This window comes from Cololabis saira, chromosome 20 (assembly GCF_033807715.1).
Source record: "Cololabis saira isolate AMF1-May2022 chromosome 20, fColSai1.1, whole genome shotgun sequence".
In the NCBI taxonomy this organism is placed as follows: domain Eukaryota; kingdom Metazoa; phylum Chordata; class Actinopteri; order Beloniformes; family Belonidae; genus Cololabis; species Cololabis saira.
Window position 1 is genome coordinate 24,093,638 of NC_084606.1, and position 14,601 is coordinate 24,108,238.

Sequence of the window (14,601 nt, forward strand, 5' to 3'; positions counted from 1 at the left end):
TCAACCGGGGCTCCGCGGACCCCTAGTGGTCTGTGGTGTAATTGCAAGGGGTCGTGATAATAAAATACATATTTAAAAAAAATATTTGACATTTCTAGAAATAGATTATTATTTTATACAAATGTGACCGAGACCAAAAGGATTATTGCTCTTAACTGGAGGAAAACGGATGCACCTAAAATAGGTGCTTGGATCAAGGTTACATCACAATGTATGTCAATGGAGAGAATAACATATACATTAAAAAAACAAACTCGGGATGTACGAGGAAATCTGGAAACCGATTTATTAAATGGAGAGATAGGGGTGCTTCTACGGGAGGAAAATGCAGGGCAGGATACCTAAATGTCAAAGAAGTGGTGAACCTCGGAATGTTTAGGTCGAATCTCTGCTGACCCCTCACACCCAGGACACAGCCTGTTCCAACTCCTCCCCTCTGGACGGCGCTACAGAGCTCTGTGTGCCAGAACTTCGAGACACAGGGACAGTTTCTTCCCCCAAGCGGTTGCTCTGATGAACTCCCACAACTAATAGTCTCATAGTAACCAATCACGTGCAATAAATCTAGCATCATCTAGCACCTTCCTTGATAACCATGTTTGCCTGACTCTGCTGCACCCCTCACTTTGTATTTCTTTGTATAATTTGTATAATCTTTTTGCATTTTTTTTGTATAATTGTCTTGTAAAATTGTAAATAGGTTATTTATATTTTATTTTTTATTTTTATACAGAACTGTCCCTTTTATTTTATTTTCTTTCTCTACCTCAAACTGCTGCACCTTAAATGTTTATTCTGTTTATTCTGTATCATAGAAATTCCACATTTGTTTTATTGTTTATTTTACTACCAAAGAGCGAAATTACCGGAGTCAAATTCCTTGTTGGACTGTAATTATAATACTGTCATATGCTACTTTGTACTTATTTTATATCTTATAACAAGAGAGATGTAAAGAGAGAAGGGATGTGGAGTGGGTTGGGGTTAAGATTATTAAGTAAAATGTTGTTGTGAAATGTCCTTTATAATAATTTCTTGTGTGAATAAAAAAAAAAGATATTGTTAAAAAAATTAAAGTGACAGAGACCTTTATCTACCTAAACTACTGAGGGTATATGACCTTTTTCTCTTTCATGATCATTCATTTTATTTTAATAAGAAACCTCTCACCCGTTTGCATTGTTGAAGTTACTGAATGACATTGTTCATACAAACTTACATCCTTTTCAAATTAAAAGCCCCCTAGTTTCAGTGGGCATGCACCATTCAGTTCTTTAAAAAATGCTTTTATTGTGAAATATTTGCAGGAAGCTGTTGGGGGAACGCTCATTAACTTGCAAAGTTCAAGTTAGCACTTGAAATTGCAATAATGTAAAAACAAGAGCTGACCAAAAATTTGCAAAGGGGTCCAGGACCCCAAAAAGGTTGAGAACCACTGACTTAAGGTGACACTGAACCGCACATTTCTGCATAAATGTGAGTGATGGTTACATTGGAGTCTATGTCTGTGCTGTGACTGGAGACCTAAGAGAGGACTTTCATATGGCTTGTTGTGCTCTGGACTCGCCAGGACCACCAGGGTCTCGGTCCTGGTCGATCAGCTCCTGCAAATATGGCACTTAGCTCCAAAAATAAGCTTCAAAAGCTTGTTTTCTCCAGAAAACCAACGGGTGACATCACAGATGCTTCGTCCAGCACTTTTCATGAAGTGTGTCGTAACGGTATCAGATCACCGAGGTGATCTAGATCCACTGGGAGTCATTAACACCGTACCTGTTTCTTCCCATCTTCTCATGGTCTTTGACGACACAGTGCACCTCTGCTCCGAAGTCCAGGGGGGTCCCCTTCAGGTCCCACTCAAACCCCTGACGGAGACACGGAGGACGGAAACACAAACATTAAATCACGTGTTTTCTGGGGTTTGACTGAACTGAAACATCAACACTAAAGCAATTCATGTTAGTTCCTGATTCATTTTGTCCTTGAAAAAATGTTCAGCTCTGGTTTGATGCAAACGTTTATAATCAACAATAAATAAATCTAAAAGAAAATAAGAGCTACGTCATCAACATTAGCTGCGTTCATGGGATCTATGCTGATGTCAAATAAATCAGAATATGGTTTCACATTTAGCCTGAATATAAGATGTTTACTGTAAGGATTGGATTTGTTTGATATCTTAACACCATAATTGTAATTATGGTAATAATTGCAATTTTAACACCCACCAGGAGAAGCACAGACAGCTTTGATGGGCTTTTTACGTCAGATTTTTCAGTTTTTTTCACCCACATTCCCATGAAACCTGAACATTACAGATCAGCTGGAGCCTTTACCTCATTCCAAACAGGATTGGGGTTGTTTTTGATGACCTTTGTCTTCTTCTTGGACCCTAAACGAGACACAGAAACAGATTTCAATAGTAAATAGCCTTGTAAATTAAACTTTGAACATAACAAATAAAGAATTTAAAAAAATTATTGATAAGTTGCCTTCATGATCCCGGTTCTGCTGGAATTTTTCCTGTTAAAAAGAAGTTATTTCCTCCCACTGTCGCCACATGCATGCGCGGATCGATCGAGTTGAATGGAAGATAGGCTGCTTTTTATGGATTTATAAAGATAGGAGTAAATTAGATTGTAAACTGATCATAACGAATCGGATTTGATAGGAATAGTTGCTTTATACCTGGATTGTATTAAAGTAACTAGACTGCACTGATATTGTTGTAAAGTTCTTTGAAGTGACTATAAATCTGAACTGGCACGATACAACAAAACTGAATAGAAATGGAATGAACAAAAAAACATATTCAAATCCATATTAGTTCAGATTAACAATTCCACTCAAAAAATATTCCTTCTATGCGTAAGGAAGAGGTTTTATCGCGAATGAAGCTGGGTTGGAACATAAACTTTCGTCTCAGGACATCCTATAGACTTAATCGTGACCAGCGTTGCCCAAACTTAAAAGTGACAGGGTTGGGTGATAACTGAGTTATGGATACGGAGTCATTTCAAGCACTTAAACATATCCTCTTAAACACAGAATTGTTTTTATGTTTATTTTAATGGCTCTTTAATGTTAATTCTCACAAACCTAAACCAGGATCTCAGAAATGCTGCTTGGCCTCATTTAGGCCTGGAGCTCATCGTCGTGAAGACTAACGGCCCAACATGGGATCATACGTGAAAAGCACCGATTTACTACGCTGTTCTAAAATAACCCCAATGATTTAATGTGTTCATGTCATCTTTGTGAGGCGTCCTGTAACATGAAGTCCTGAGCTCTGATTTCCTCTCTCTGACGAGAAACAACAGCGAACAGTCGGATTATATCGGCTACAACTCAATTCAATTCAATTCAACCAAATTTCTGGGGGTTATTCTAGATGAACACCTCAACTGGTGTAATCATATTGATCTCGTCTCCAAAAGATCCATGAAGATGCTAGGCATTTTGAGGAAAGTTCTCCCTTTAATTCATTCCTCAGCTTACTTAACCCTATATTATAGTTTCTTGTTCCCCCATTTAAATTATTGTAACATTGTTTGGGCAGCTAATTATCCGACTCATCTAAGAAAACTACTCTTATTGCAGAAGAGGTTTCTGAGATTGATCTCCCACTCCTCTAGATATGCGCCATCAGCGCCTCTTTTTCTGAAGTATCGACTCTTACCTATTGATAAGGTGAATGCCTATCAAACATGCCTTTTTATTCATAAGTTTATATACAGGAAACAAGATCTGCCTATTACTTTTCACAATTTCTTTATTCTGACAACAGACTTTCACTCATATCAAACAAGGTTTAGTAACAATAGTTTATCTATACCGTCCTCCCGAACCTCAAGTCACCAATTCAACATTACTTATAGAGGCCCCAAGCTCTGGTCTGACTTAAACTCTTCACTGAGGTCCACCTCCTCCCAATGCATTTTCAAAAAAAACCTAAAGGAATTTTTACTTTCCACATGAACCTAATTTACTTTCTCTACTCGACCTTTAATTTTATCGACCTTTAATTATATATTCTTTCTCATTGTACTGCTTTTGTCACATTTTTTGTTCTTTCTTTGTGTTTTTTACTATTAGTTGTTTCAAGTACTTGAATTCCTGTTGCTATTGATCTTTGTCTTTTGTTGTTGTTTAGCTCATGCATGCTGTCTGCTTGTCCTTTGTTTTGTTTTTTTGACAGGGGTGGAACCTTGTACAAGTTCGCTATAGAACTTCGTTCCCTCCTTGCGCAGTGCTTTATGCATCTAATTGTGCTAAATTAATAAACTCTAAACTCTAAACTCTAAACAACAATTTGAAGAGATGATTTTCTCCTTTGAGTAGAAATGGCTGGACGAAACTTGAAATCTGACCTGGATAAATGTCAAATTATGGCAGTAATTTTTAAGACTTCTTTTTTCTGATGCTACACAAGTTGTTTTTTCTTTGCATTCTTGCACAATTTGAAAATGTAGTATAGTGTCTTTGGGCCATTTAAGGAAAAATACATGTAAAAATTAAAACATTAAGATGTACCCAGGTCCAAAACAAGCCCAAATCATTATCCCTCCGCCGCCATGCCCAACAGCTCCTGGGAAGAGTTTTGGTGCGTTATTTGGTTTTATGCAAACAGGAAGTGAGGCAACGTTAAGATCTAACACTCTTGGTGAGGCCTATTGGACTGAAGTGTAGCCATTGTTTTCTAGTTGCTTTTTGTATTTTTGGAGAGTTGAACGATGCAACTTTGGGGGAAAACACACTTTTGGGACGATTGAATGCTCTCCACTTGTGAATAATACGTCTCTCTGTAAAACGCTAAACTCCAAACCCAGTCCAGACTGTTCCCTGCTCTCGTAGTCCTGCACACCCACCAAAGATCAATAGGCCCCATGGGCCGCTGCAACCTACCCTCTTAAATATCAGAAGCGGTAATGGGGTGCTTAGTATTGCCCACACCATTTATGTCTGTCAGACAGTTAAGAGGACGTTGTCGTTCCTCCAAGGTTGTGTTCACCCAATCCTGCTACAAGCCCATGACTTGTAATACCTTTCCTTTACAGATGAGACCAGGTTTCAGCAGGGGGGCACTAACTTTCCCCGTGACTGTTGGGGAGGTTGAGCTGCTGACGGCTGAACCAGCCGAGGGGTGATCGGATTTTGCCTCCCAACTCTTTAAAAAGCCCTGAATCTCTCTCTCCATAACACACCCTCGGACAGGTTGTTTGCTTTCCTGTTTTTCCTCTAACTGGTCTCCCAGTTTCAGGACAAACACACACCAGCACGTGTATACACACACACACACACACACACACACACACACACACACACACACACACACAAGTGCAGCTCCGTTCCTGGAGGATATCTTAAAAAACATCTCCACCCTTCCACACGGCTCAGGAGGCGGCGTTACGGTGTGTGTGTGTGTGTGTGCGTGTGCGTGTGCGTGTGCGTGTGTGTGTGTGTGTGTGTGTGTGTGTGTGTGCGTGTGTGTGCAGGGCTGCTATCTCGGTTTGGATCTGAGCGGAAGTGGCACAGCATCAACTTCCTGGCTGGTTCAGCTTGGCACATTTTCCATCACGAGCTGAGAATAGAACCGACCGCGGTCACACACGCGTGTGTGTGTGTTCTCCCTTGGTTTTGTCTTTAATGAGAAAGTGGAATTTGTCCCGGGGTCTAATAATAATCAGGTGGATGAAGGAGGGGGGGGGGGGTCCTGGATCTGATGGGACAACACTTATTGTTTCAATAGCAACACGTTGGCCGGAAATCCTTCCTTCAGCCCACAAACGCAGGCATGTGTGGTCAAATTTAATGATATACACACCTGCAGACGTACAAAATGATGTGGCTGCAACACGGGAAAAGTCCTGGCGATGCTGTTCATCAACAACACTTATTGTTAAAGAATTATTCACGGTATTATTTAAAGAGCCAAAACATCCTTGGGGGCGTTTCGAGAAAAGCGTCTCTTTGTTTACACTTGGGCCCAGATTTATTACCTCCATGCAGCCGTTCCTCTTTCTCTCCGCCCACCGCTTCCTTGCTGCCCTCTCATCATCATCCTTCCTAGTTTCTATAAATGGCCGCGGCATTTGTTATCTGCGGAGAAGGAAATGCTCTCTTCTGTTCGCCGCACTGAAGTCCAGAAGTGGTCAAAACCCACAGAGAACCTGGACTCCTCTGACGGCCCGAGGTCACAGTTTGAAACAAAACGATTGAAATATGCCGATGGTGGAGCGCTTGATGACGTTTGTCAGGTTATTTGCTTTGTTTAATTCTGTGTCAGAACTAAACAAAGCAGATTTCCCACATCAGCTCCTGACGGCCTCCGGTAGGCGGCCGGGACCCGGGTCTCAGAAAACCATCATTAGTTAAGTGAAAGCTGAAAAAGGATAACTACTTAAAAGGTACAGTAACACAAAAGTAACTATTCCATCACAAATAATTGACCGGTTTAAAAAAAAAAAATCCAGGCATAAGTTCGGCAGCTGTGGCCAATAAAGTGATATCATATAACTACATTAACCTACATGGCGTACGGGGGCTGCAGGTCAACGCCTAGCCTGACAGCACAGAGCCCTCCGGGCTACATTTACCATTCAGTACCATTCGGTTTCGTAAACCGGACTAAACAGAGACTTTGGGGGGGTTTGATTTTTGAGTTGCCACAGGTCTCCCAGGTGACACTAGTCCCACATATTTGTGGTCGAGACCTGAGTTCAGGATCAGGTTCAAGTCGGGACACGAGGGTAATCCAAACACGCGTGATGGCACCAGGAAGCCGCTGTCGGACAAAAGCCGGACGTTGAGAGCACAGCTCGCCTCATTAAGGAGGCAAACGCCAATGTGTGGAAGGTTAAAACAAACAAAACAGACTGATAAACAAGGGCTTGAGCTCAGGTAGCAACGTCGCCATGCCGCCGCCTCGGCGTTTTCCATGACCTCCGTCCTCAGCTAGCGCTGCTCTCGGCGAAGGCTACAGCTGTCGGTTCTGGATTCAAGTCACAAATTAGGCCATAAAATGTCTCTGAAGAGTTTTGAGTTATGCATAAAACTAGTTACTAGGTTATTATGTTTACGTATGAAGTTAGCTTCTGCTAAACTACAATAAGCGCCATGTTTATTTTTGAGTCATGAGTAGTAACTTAAATTCAAGAACATCGTTAGCTACGATCAATTCCATCCAATCAGTCGTTATCTGGGAAAATGAAGTTTAGCGAATGCCAACTTAACTTTTCTCCTTTTAAGAAAAATTAGATACAAATTAGATTGTTTTGATTAATGCATTATTCATTGGCAATACTAGCGCTTGGGAGGCTGACGGGAACACACTCACTGCATGTCAATCAAAGTTATGTTAGTTATTTGATTTAGCTTACTCATTGGCTGGACAATAACTCCTATTAGTAATTAGACATTTAACACTTTATATAAACTCTCCTGGCGTGGTACAAAAAGATTCACCCTGTTATGGATGTGAAATAAAACGATTGAGACCAAAACGCTCTAAAATTTTAACATGGGAGTCAATGGAGATCGACTCGCTTTTGCAGCCTCTAGGGCCGGAAGAGGAACTGCAACTAAATATAGAGCCTCAACCCGAAGTTAGATAGGGCTTGAGACAAAGTGCTTCTCAAGTGAGATTACCAGATTAATACAAACCGTAATGGCTTCTCCCAAATGCGCCTAAATAAAAAGGTAAACAATGAGATGTTCCATTCTCAACCTTTACCTTACCCTACAACCAAAAAAGCTACTTTAAGAGTTTTACATGGCAAGTATTGACATTTTCAGATTTAAGAGTAATGGGAGACCAAAACACAGTTAAAACAGAGTTTTTAAGATCACCAGAGGAAACACAATTAAGATTTTGAGCTTGCGGTGCTCACGTATTCATCAAATAAAACTTCAGGTAAAGTATTTCAGGACAGGACGTGTTGATTCAATACATCTATGGGGACGTGCCTTTGTCTTGATTTATTTGAGACTAAAGAGTTTCAGATACACAATCTTTTTTTTTTTTTCCCTCCTGAAAAAGGCTCACGTGATGGCTAGAACCTGTACCAGGTGTCAGACTGTTTAGTTACTACCTTTATCTTGGGCTGAGTGTTGAATTGGTCATCTTACCTCTGAACGTGACGCTGGCCAGAGGGTGGGAGTGTCTCAGGTTATTAGCTCGCTGGACAACGCAACGCAACATGACTGAAACCTCAACGGGTCCAGCGACGTCCTGAAACCTTTGAGATCTTACTGAGAATCCAACTGAACGGCTGGCAGTTGGAATGGAAGGTCAGACCCCGACACCGTTGGTTACATGACCGTCTCGGTGAGTCAACCAGAACTACCAGCCCAGGGAAGGATAATCTGTCTTCTCCAAAGTCCTTATTTGAAGCGGTTTATCCTTCTGCTGCTTTCTCTTACAGCATTTCCATGGACCAGAGTCTACAAAATAAAAGCTTCTTTTCTCAAATGGACAAGCACCCCGGCCGAAGCAGCTGCTCTGCGTTCCTGACTCCTCTGACTTGGAGAGGGCAGCGAGCAGCGAGCATGCTGGGAACACACACCTCACATCCAAAGGAAATCTCTACATTTCCTGTGCTCCTTTCCTCTCGTGTCTACTGATTGTTCCTCGCTCACGACCAAATATTTCCCTGGATGTTATCTGCATCACCCCCTTTACCGCTGCCGTTTCTCTGATCCCTTTATCCGACTCTGTCTTTTTGCATCTGGCTTATTTTAATCTGACGTTTGTGGTAAATGTGCCGTCTCCCACATCTGGTCTCCAGCGAGACATTAAAGCATTTTCTCGCTGCCAAACGGAGGTAAAATTCAAGTGTCTGAGTTTTGTTTTGTTACAGTTCAAAACAATCATCTGTCCTCGGAGGAGTTGATCTTAAATCTTCAGATGACTAAACTTAGACAGACTTTGCTATCAAAATGTCATTTCCAATATAAATCAGAAATGCCAATGTGGCAAAGCAATGAATGTCACATTTACAGTTTAGATAAATAAATAAAATAAAGAAATATGTATATTTACATAGTGCAGATACAGAAAATGGGATGTGATAACATATCGTCCGTATGTAATTTATGTTTCACAGCAGATCTGCTGGTATATTTCAAATCAGCTCAAGAGGAAGAGAATCAGAAATAAACTTAATTCTTTAATTATATAAACCCTTCTAAAAGGAGAAAAATACATCCACCTGCTTTTGCCAATTACTCCAATAACTGCCAATAACATACATAAATAACAAAACATGTGCAGTGCAACAGCGCCACCCACAGACATGACACAGGTTTCCAAATTGTTGGCAAGTTATTCCACTTTAAAACTAAATTATGTTTTAAAACAATAGCTCCTTAGTGGTCAATAGACATCCTGTTACTGACGGGGTGAGAAGGAGGCTCATTTCCTCTCCTTGTATGTTTGATCTCATTCTTTCGGTTGCTCGTGACCTTAGGTGAAGGTGGGAAATGATCCCTGGATCTCCTGATTCTATCCCAAATATTAATTGGGATCTCTCGGGTCTCAGAACCTACTAGGAAAACATTTTATGAGACCAAAAGATGACTGGTATTACGACTTGGCATGAAATCCCTTCTTTGACTCCTGTGAAGGTCGCTCACGTTTTTAAAAAGATCCAAGACTGACTGGAAAAACAACAAAATGATTAAAACATCCTATTAGCTGATGAAAGTTCTTATCAATTAAATCAGTCTCCCCTCCTCAAGAGCCTTTCAGCTTAATAAGCTCTGAGAGAAAGAAGTGATGCAGCAGTCTGTGCAGACAGACGCAGCAGATAGGTAGCGCCATGTAGCAGCCCAAACTATACTATACAAACATAATTTTTTTAAGTTTATCTCCAGTTTGTTCAGATGGCAAACTGTAAACAAAACAGCCCAATAGCACTCTTCTTTATAACGAGCTACAAAATAACTCTTTTTATGAGTGTGTTAGGACAGGATAAGTATTTTCAGATTACTTGAAGATACTTCCTGAAACAAGCAACTTCAGTCACAAGCGTACGTCCTCAGAGACTGCAGGCGCTGGCCGAGTGCACAGGGAAACGTTTGTGCAAAAAGTGTGTCATGAGTTCATGACACACTGAAGTCAGAACTCGGATGAAACACAAACCAGCGGTCGACTAAAACAACAAATGGCCCTATCCTGGTCAATTATGTTTACATTAAACGCTAAAACTATATTTTAACAAACTAAACCAGGCAGATTTCACTCAGTTCCACGATGGAGCTACAAACTGAGTGAAATATACTTGTTTTTTAGTTGGAGCTCAAGTGGTTCATTGAAAAAAAAAATAGCACCACCGACCACCAGGGGGCGGTAATGCTCATTTTTTGCAGTTCGCAAAAGGCCAGCAGAAAAATGCAGCATGATTGGAGCGATTGAGATTAAAAGAAGCTGCAATCATGTAGCCGAAGATTTAGTGTAAAACAACAACAAGGGAGGAATGCTATGGGGGCCAACGAGGGTCAAGTATCTGAGGATATGAACCAGGAGAGGTGGGGATCAATGTGGCCATAAGCTGTGAAACTGGACCCCCCTGCTGGTCCGATGGATCCCTCATGATGGTGATTCAACAGCTAGCACCAAATCTTCTCACTTCATCAGACGTAACAAAAGCAGGACCTGTTTTGACCTGTTTTTGTCTGGCTTACTCTGACAAGCTAAATTATAACTCCCATTTCCTCCCTTGAGACTAAAACTTGGGAAATATAACAAATCTAAAATGACTCCGTAGCCTGAAAATGCTGATTGGTTGCATGTCATTCGCCTCACCCCTTCCCCAACTCCAACCCCGACCAATAACAGACAAAAGGCGCGAAAAACCACCTTATAGAACCGTAAAAAGATAGGTTTTTTTTTTTTTTTTTTTTTTTTTTTTTTTTTAAATTAGAGCAGTTTCTATAATTTCTTTTTCAATATCTGGGTTTTTCATAAATTTAAGGGTAATGGAAACACAACTAGAGCGGGGCGGGTCTTGCCGCAGAAGGACTCGGAACTGATTCAATCCAATGTAGGTATAGAGGGCAAAACTGGCAAAATTCACTCATCAGATATCAGAATGTGTTAGAGGGAAAATATTTTCCCATGATGTGGCCTGTTTTATTTGTTCCTTCTATCTATCTGCTTTTCTCACCATTCTTTGCTGCGTCATGTGAGTCAAGGTCGCCTCATCTGAATTCACTGTACGATGATGTGATCCACACCACACCCACAGCACGCCTACTTCCTGATTGTACTCTGAAATCTACACCCTTTTCTTCTGTAAATACACACCCATTTTTTCATGTCTTTAAATAAACTTTGCTGGGGGCAGGACCATTGTAGTTCGCTGCTCGTGCGCCTACCCTTGCATGCAAGAAAATGAGATGTCTCAGCCTCTTTCTTTAGATCACTGAGTTTTTTTTCTCTCTAGCATAAAGACAGCGTCCAAAATGGTTCCTAATGAGAAAAAAAAAAAGAGTGATTCGTAACATTTTATAATACAATTAAGGTAAACGTTGATTTTTTGTTTGAACATTCAATTCAATGCTGTGTCAAAAAGAAATATTCGATTTGAAAACCTTGTGTTTTTTGTCGTTTCAAGTGCCCAATTAAATTCATTTTGTTCGGATAAATCATTCCTGTTTTGAACTTAATGGGCGGGTTGTATAATGTAAATATTTACATTATATTCTTGCATCCTAACCAGATGCCCAAAACACCTCAATTGGCTGGTGACCTTGAGCCCCTCCCACATGGCGAACCGTTTTAACCTATCGCTAAGGTAAAGTTCAGGTACTGGACTCCGGCTCGGTCCCGTCTCTTATGGCACTTTTCCACTAGCACCTACTCGGCTCTACTCATCTCAGCTCGACTCAACTCGGCCTGGTTTCTTTTCCACTACAATTCAGCACCTGGAGCAGAAGTAGGTGGTTGGAGCGAAGCTGCTGTGACGTATTTGATTGTGTGATCTAAACGAAGAAGACAACAACACTAAAGATGTAGAACCTGGAGGAGATGATACATGTGCTGCTGGGTCTGTGGCTTGTGTTCGATATCAAGTTAAAAAATGAGAGTGAGAGAAGCTTCAAGCTTTTTAATTTCTTTAGTTTGTCTCGGCACTGCTGAAAAGTCAGCTGGGAGCCGCGAGCATCTATGAAGAGACAGAGCTCCTGGTAGATCTGGTCGTTCCTTATCGCCCATCTAGATCCCTTTTTAATTCTCTGCTCAGCCACCAGGTTTATGAACATCTGCACCTCAGAGTTGGATCATCAAACAGACTTCTACGCTGCCATTGATGGTCGAATAAAATGAACAAGAAGCCGTCAGAGTGGCTCTTTTGCTGATGTCACATCCTGACTCAGACGTCTGACTCCAACCCCCCGACCAATCGGTGGCCTGTAGTGTGATGATCTCAGATACAGCCGACTCAGCCGCTTAGAACCTCGGCAGAATAGTTACAGAAAAGTATCTACTCTGCACGTTAGACCCCTAGTGGGAAAGAACCAAACTGAGGTGAGGAGAGCCGAGCTGAGTAGGTACTAGTGGAAAAGTGCCATTAGTTTAATTGTTGCTGATGTTGCTGACCGTAAAGTGATACGCAGCTGTGGCATCCACTCGGCCTCCTGATGCAATATTACTATTACCACCGTCATTTAGCAGACGCTTTTATCCAAAGCGACTTCCATCTGAGAGAAGAACACCAACAATATTCCTTCAGGTGGAACTGAAATGAAAAACCTCCTTTGCTGCTGCGTTCATGACTGATACGGCAGACCTGAGTCCAGCTGACGGACCAACCAACTGGCTGGCCGTCAATGTCACATACCGGTCCCAAACAGAGCGCGGTCGGCCCCCCGGGACCCACCGTTACCATGACAGGGAGGAAAGTGGAGGGGTCTGTAAAGGACAACTGTGGTCTCCTGGGGTTGGAAACCAAAAAAACACCACCTCACACTTGTTCCACCTGCTCTCCTGTCCATCTCTGCCCCGCCCCGCCGAGGTCGGCCATCGGAGCCTTTCCACTTTCCACTCCAACTTTGCAGCTGCTAGACAAGTTTACTAAATCAATACGTTGTAGCGTCCCGTGAGAGTGAATGAAACTCTCAGCTGAGACTTTACATCACTTCTCTGCTCAGTCTTGGGGACAGAAACATGTATTCAAACACACACTTACCTTCATAGGTGGCGCTGCAGTAGGCGTCGCTGACGTCATTGTCTGGCGTCTGCAGACGCTCCGCACACAGGATAAACACGCGCAGCATGCTTCAAACGCACAAGAACGGAGCCGTCAAATCCCATCGACGTCCACAATCGATCAATTGATCCAAGAAAATAGGGGGGCGGGGTGGGTCTGAGAAATCAGGGACAGTCCACCGAGGTGAAGCAGAGAGACCGGGTCTGGACTGAGAGCGACTGGCGTTGCTGCAGCTCTCAGCTGTCTCACCCCCCCACACTCACATAGCAGTAGCATAGTGCACTAGCTGACTCATGCACACACACACACACACACACACACACAGCTTTCAGTCACAACTGGCTTAAAGGGGCCATACACACACACACACACACACACACACACACAGACAGTGGCCTTTATTTTGAGGTCACACATGCCTGAACACGGTCGGTAATCCAAACACATACATTTTAAAATGTGCTTCAACTGCAAGTAGCAGCAACAATGTAAGACAAAGCAGTCCGTTATTTAGATAAAGGAGACCTTTCAAAGCGCTTTCCTGATTTCCAGTGGCGGCTCCTGACAAATTTCTCAAGGGGGGCAACTGTTGCAAAGATGGACAAGATGACCCATTCAATGGGTAAAATAATAAATAAAAGTCAGATAGTGAACTTACAGTGTTACATTGCATTGTTTTATTTGGTTTTCCTCCTCAATAGATGGCAAAACCAGAGCAAAATCAAATGTCTAAAAGACAATAAATTTAGTTCAACAACAATAAAATGCTTCCACCTTGGTCAACAACACTTTTAACAGTCTATCTACAACAGGCATCTCAAACTGACTCCTCAAAGGGCCGGTGGGCGTGCATGTTGTTGTTCCAACCAAGCAGCAGCACGCCAGACTTGATTCAGATAACCACTAGATTTCAGTCTTCAGACAGTGGACTATTGTGTGTTTTCCCCGCTTTTTTTGTCACCTGTTTGGTATTTAAATTTGGTGGGGGGGGGGGGGGGGGGTCACGATTCTTTTATAGCCACATTATTTCTACGTATAAATGGTTGCTTGAGTTGGCAGCCATGATGACATTGGTCTATTCACACGCGCAAGCGCAGTACGTATCGTCCGAGCACGCATCGGTACGTATGACGAAATCACATTAGGGGCAAGCACTCCTGGAGCCCATAGAAATTAATGGTAGGGTCAAAATTTTGAAAAAAAAAGGCTCATCATGCAAGTCTATGAGAGCGTTTGGGGCGATTTTGAATCTGACCAAAATCACCCCAAGGGGGGGGGGGCTTCTGGTTGGAAAGTGACATTCAGGCTGGCTGAATATCACTGTGGGATCAGCAGCATGAATCAGGTCGCTAATTGGACAATAATATTCAAACTAGGGACTGCAAAATAAACA

The 14,601-nt window shown here is 42.0% G+C and overlaps 1 protein-coding gene across 7 annotated transcripts in view; it reads right to left on the bottom strand.

The window, feature by feature from the left end:
• dysf (dysferlin, limb girdle muscular dystrophy 2B (autosomal recessive)) overlaps positions 1–13,427 on the bottom strand; it is a 115,887-nt gene extending 102,460 nt beyond the window's left edge. For 4 of the 7 annotated variants that reach the window (XM_061710600.1, XM_061710596.1, XM_061710597.1 and 1 more), the window contains exons 1-3: positions 13,188–13,427; positions 2,337–2,392; positions 1,774–1,865 (exon numbers count right to left, since the gene is read on the bottom strand). In XM_061710600.1, coding sequence (XP_061566584.1) covers positions 1,774–1,865; positions 2,337–2,392; positions 13,188–13,275 — 236 coding nt within the window. In that variant the 5' untranslated portion in view covers positions 13,276–13,427. Of the gene's footprint in view, positions 1–1,773; positions 1,866–2,336; positions 2,393–8,127; positions 8,504–13,187 lie in introns of those variants that run through there. The other 3 variants (XM_061710598.1, XM_061710599.1, XM_061710594.1) reach the window with 1 other exon arrangement.
• Positions 13,428–14,601: the final 1,174 nt, after the last annotated feature.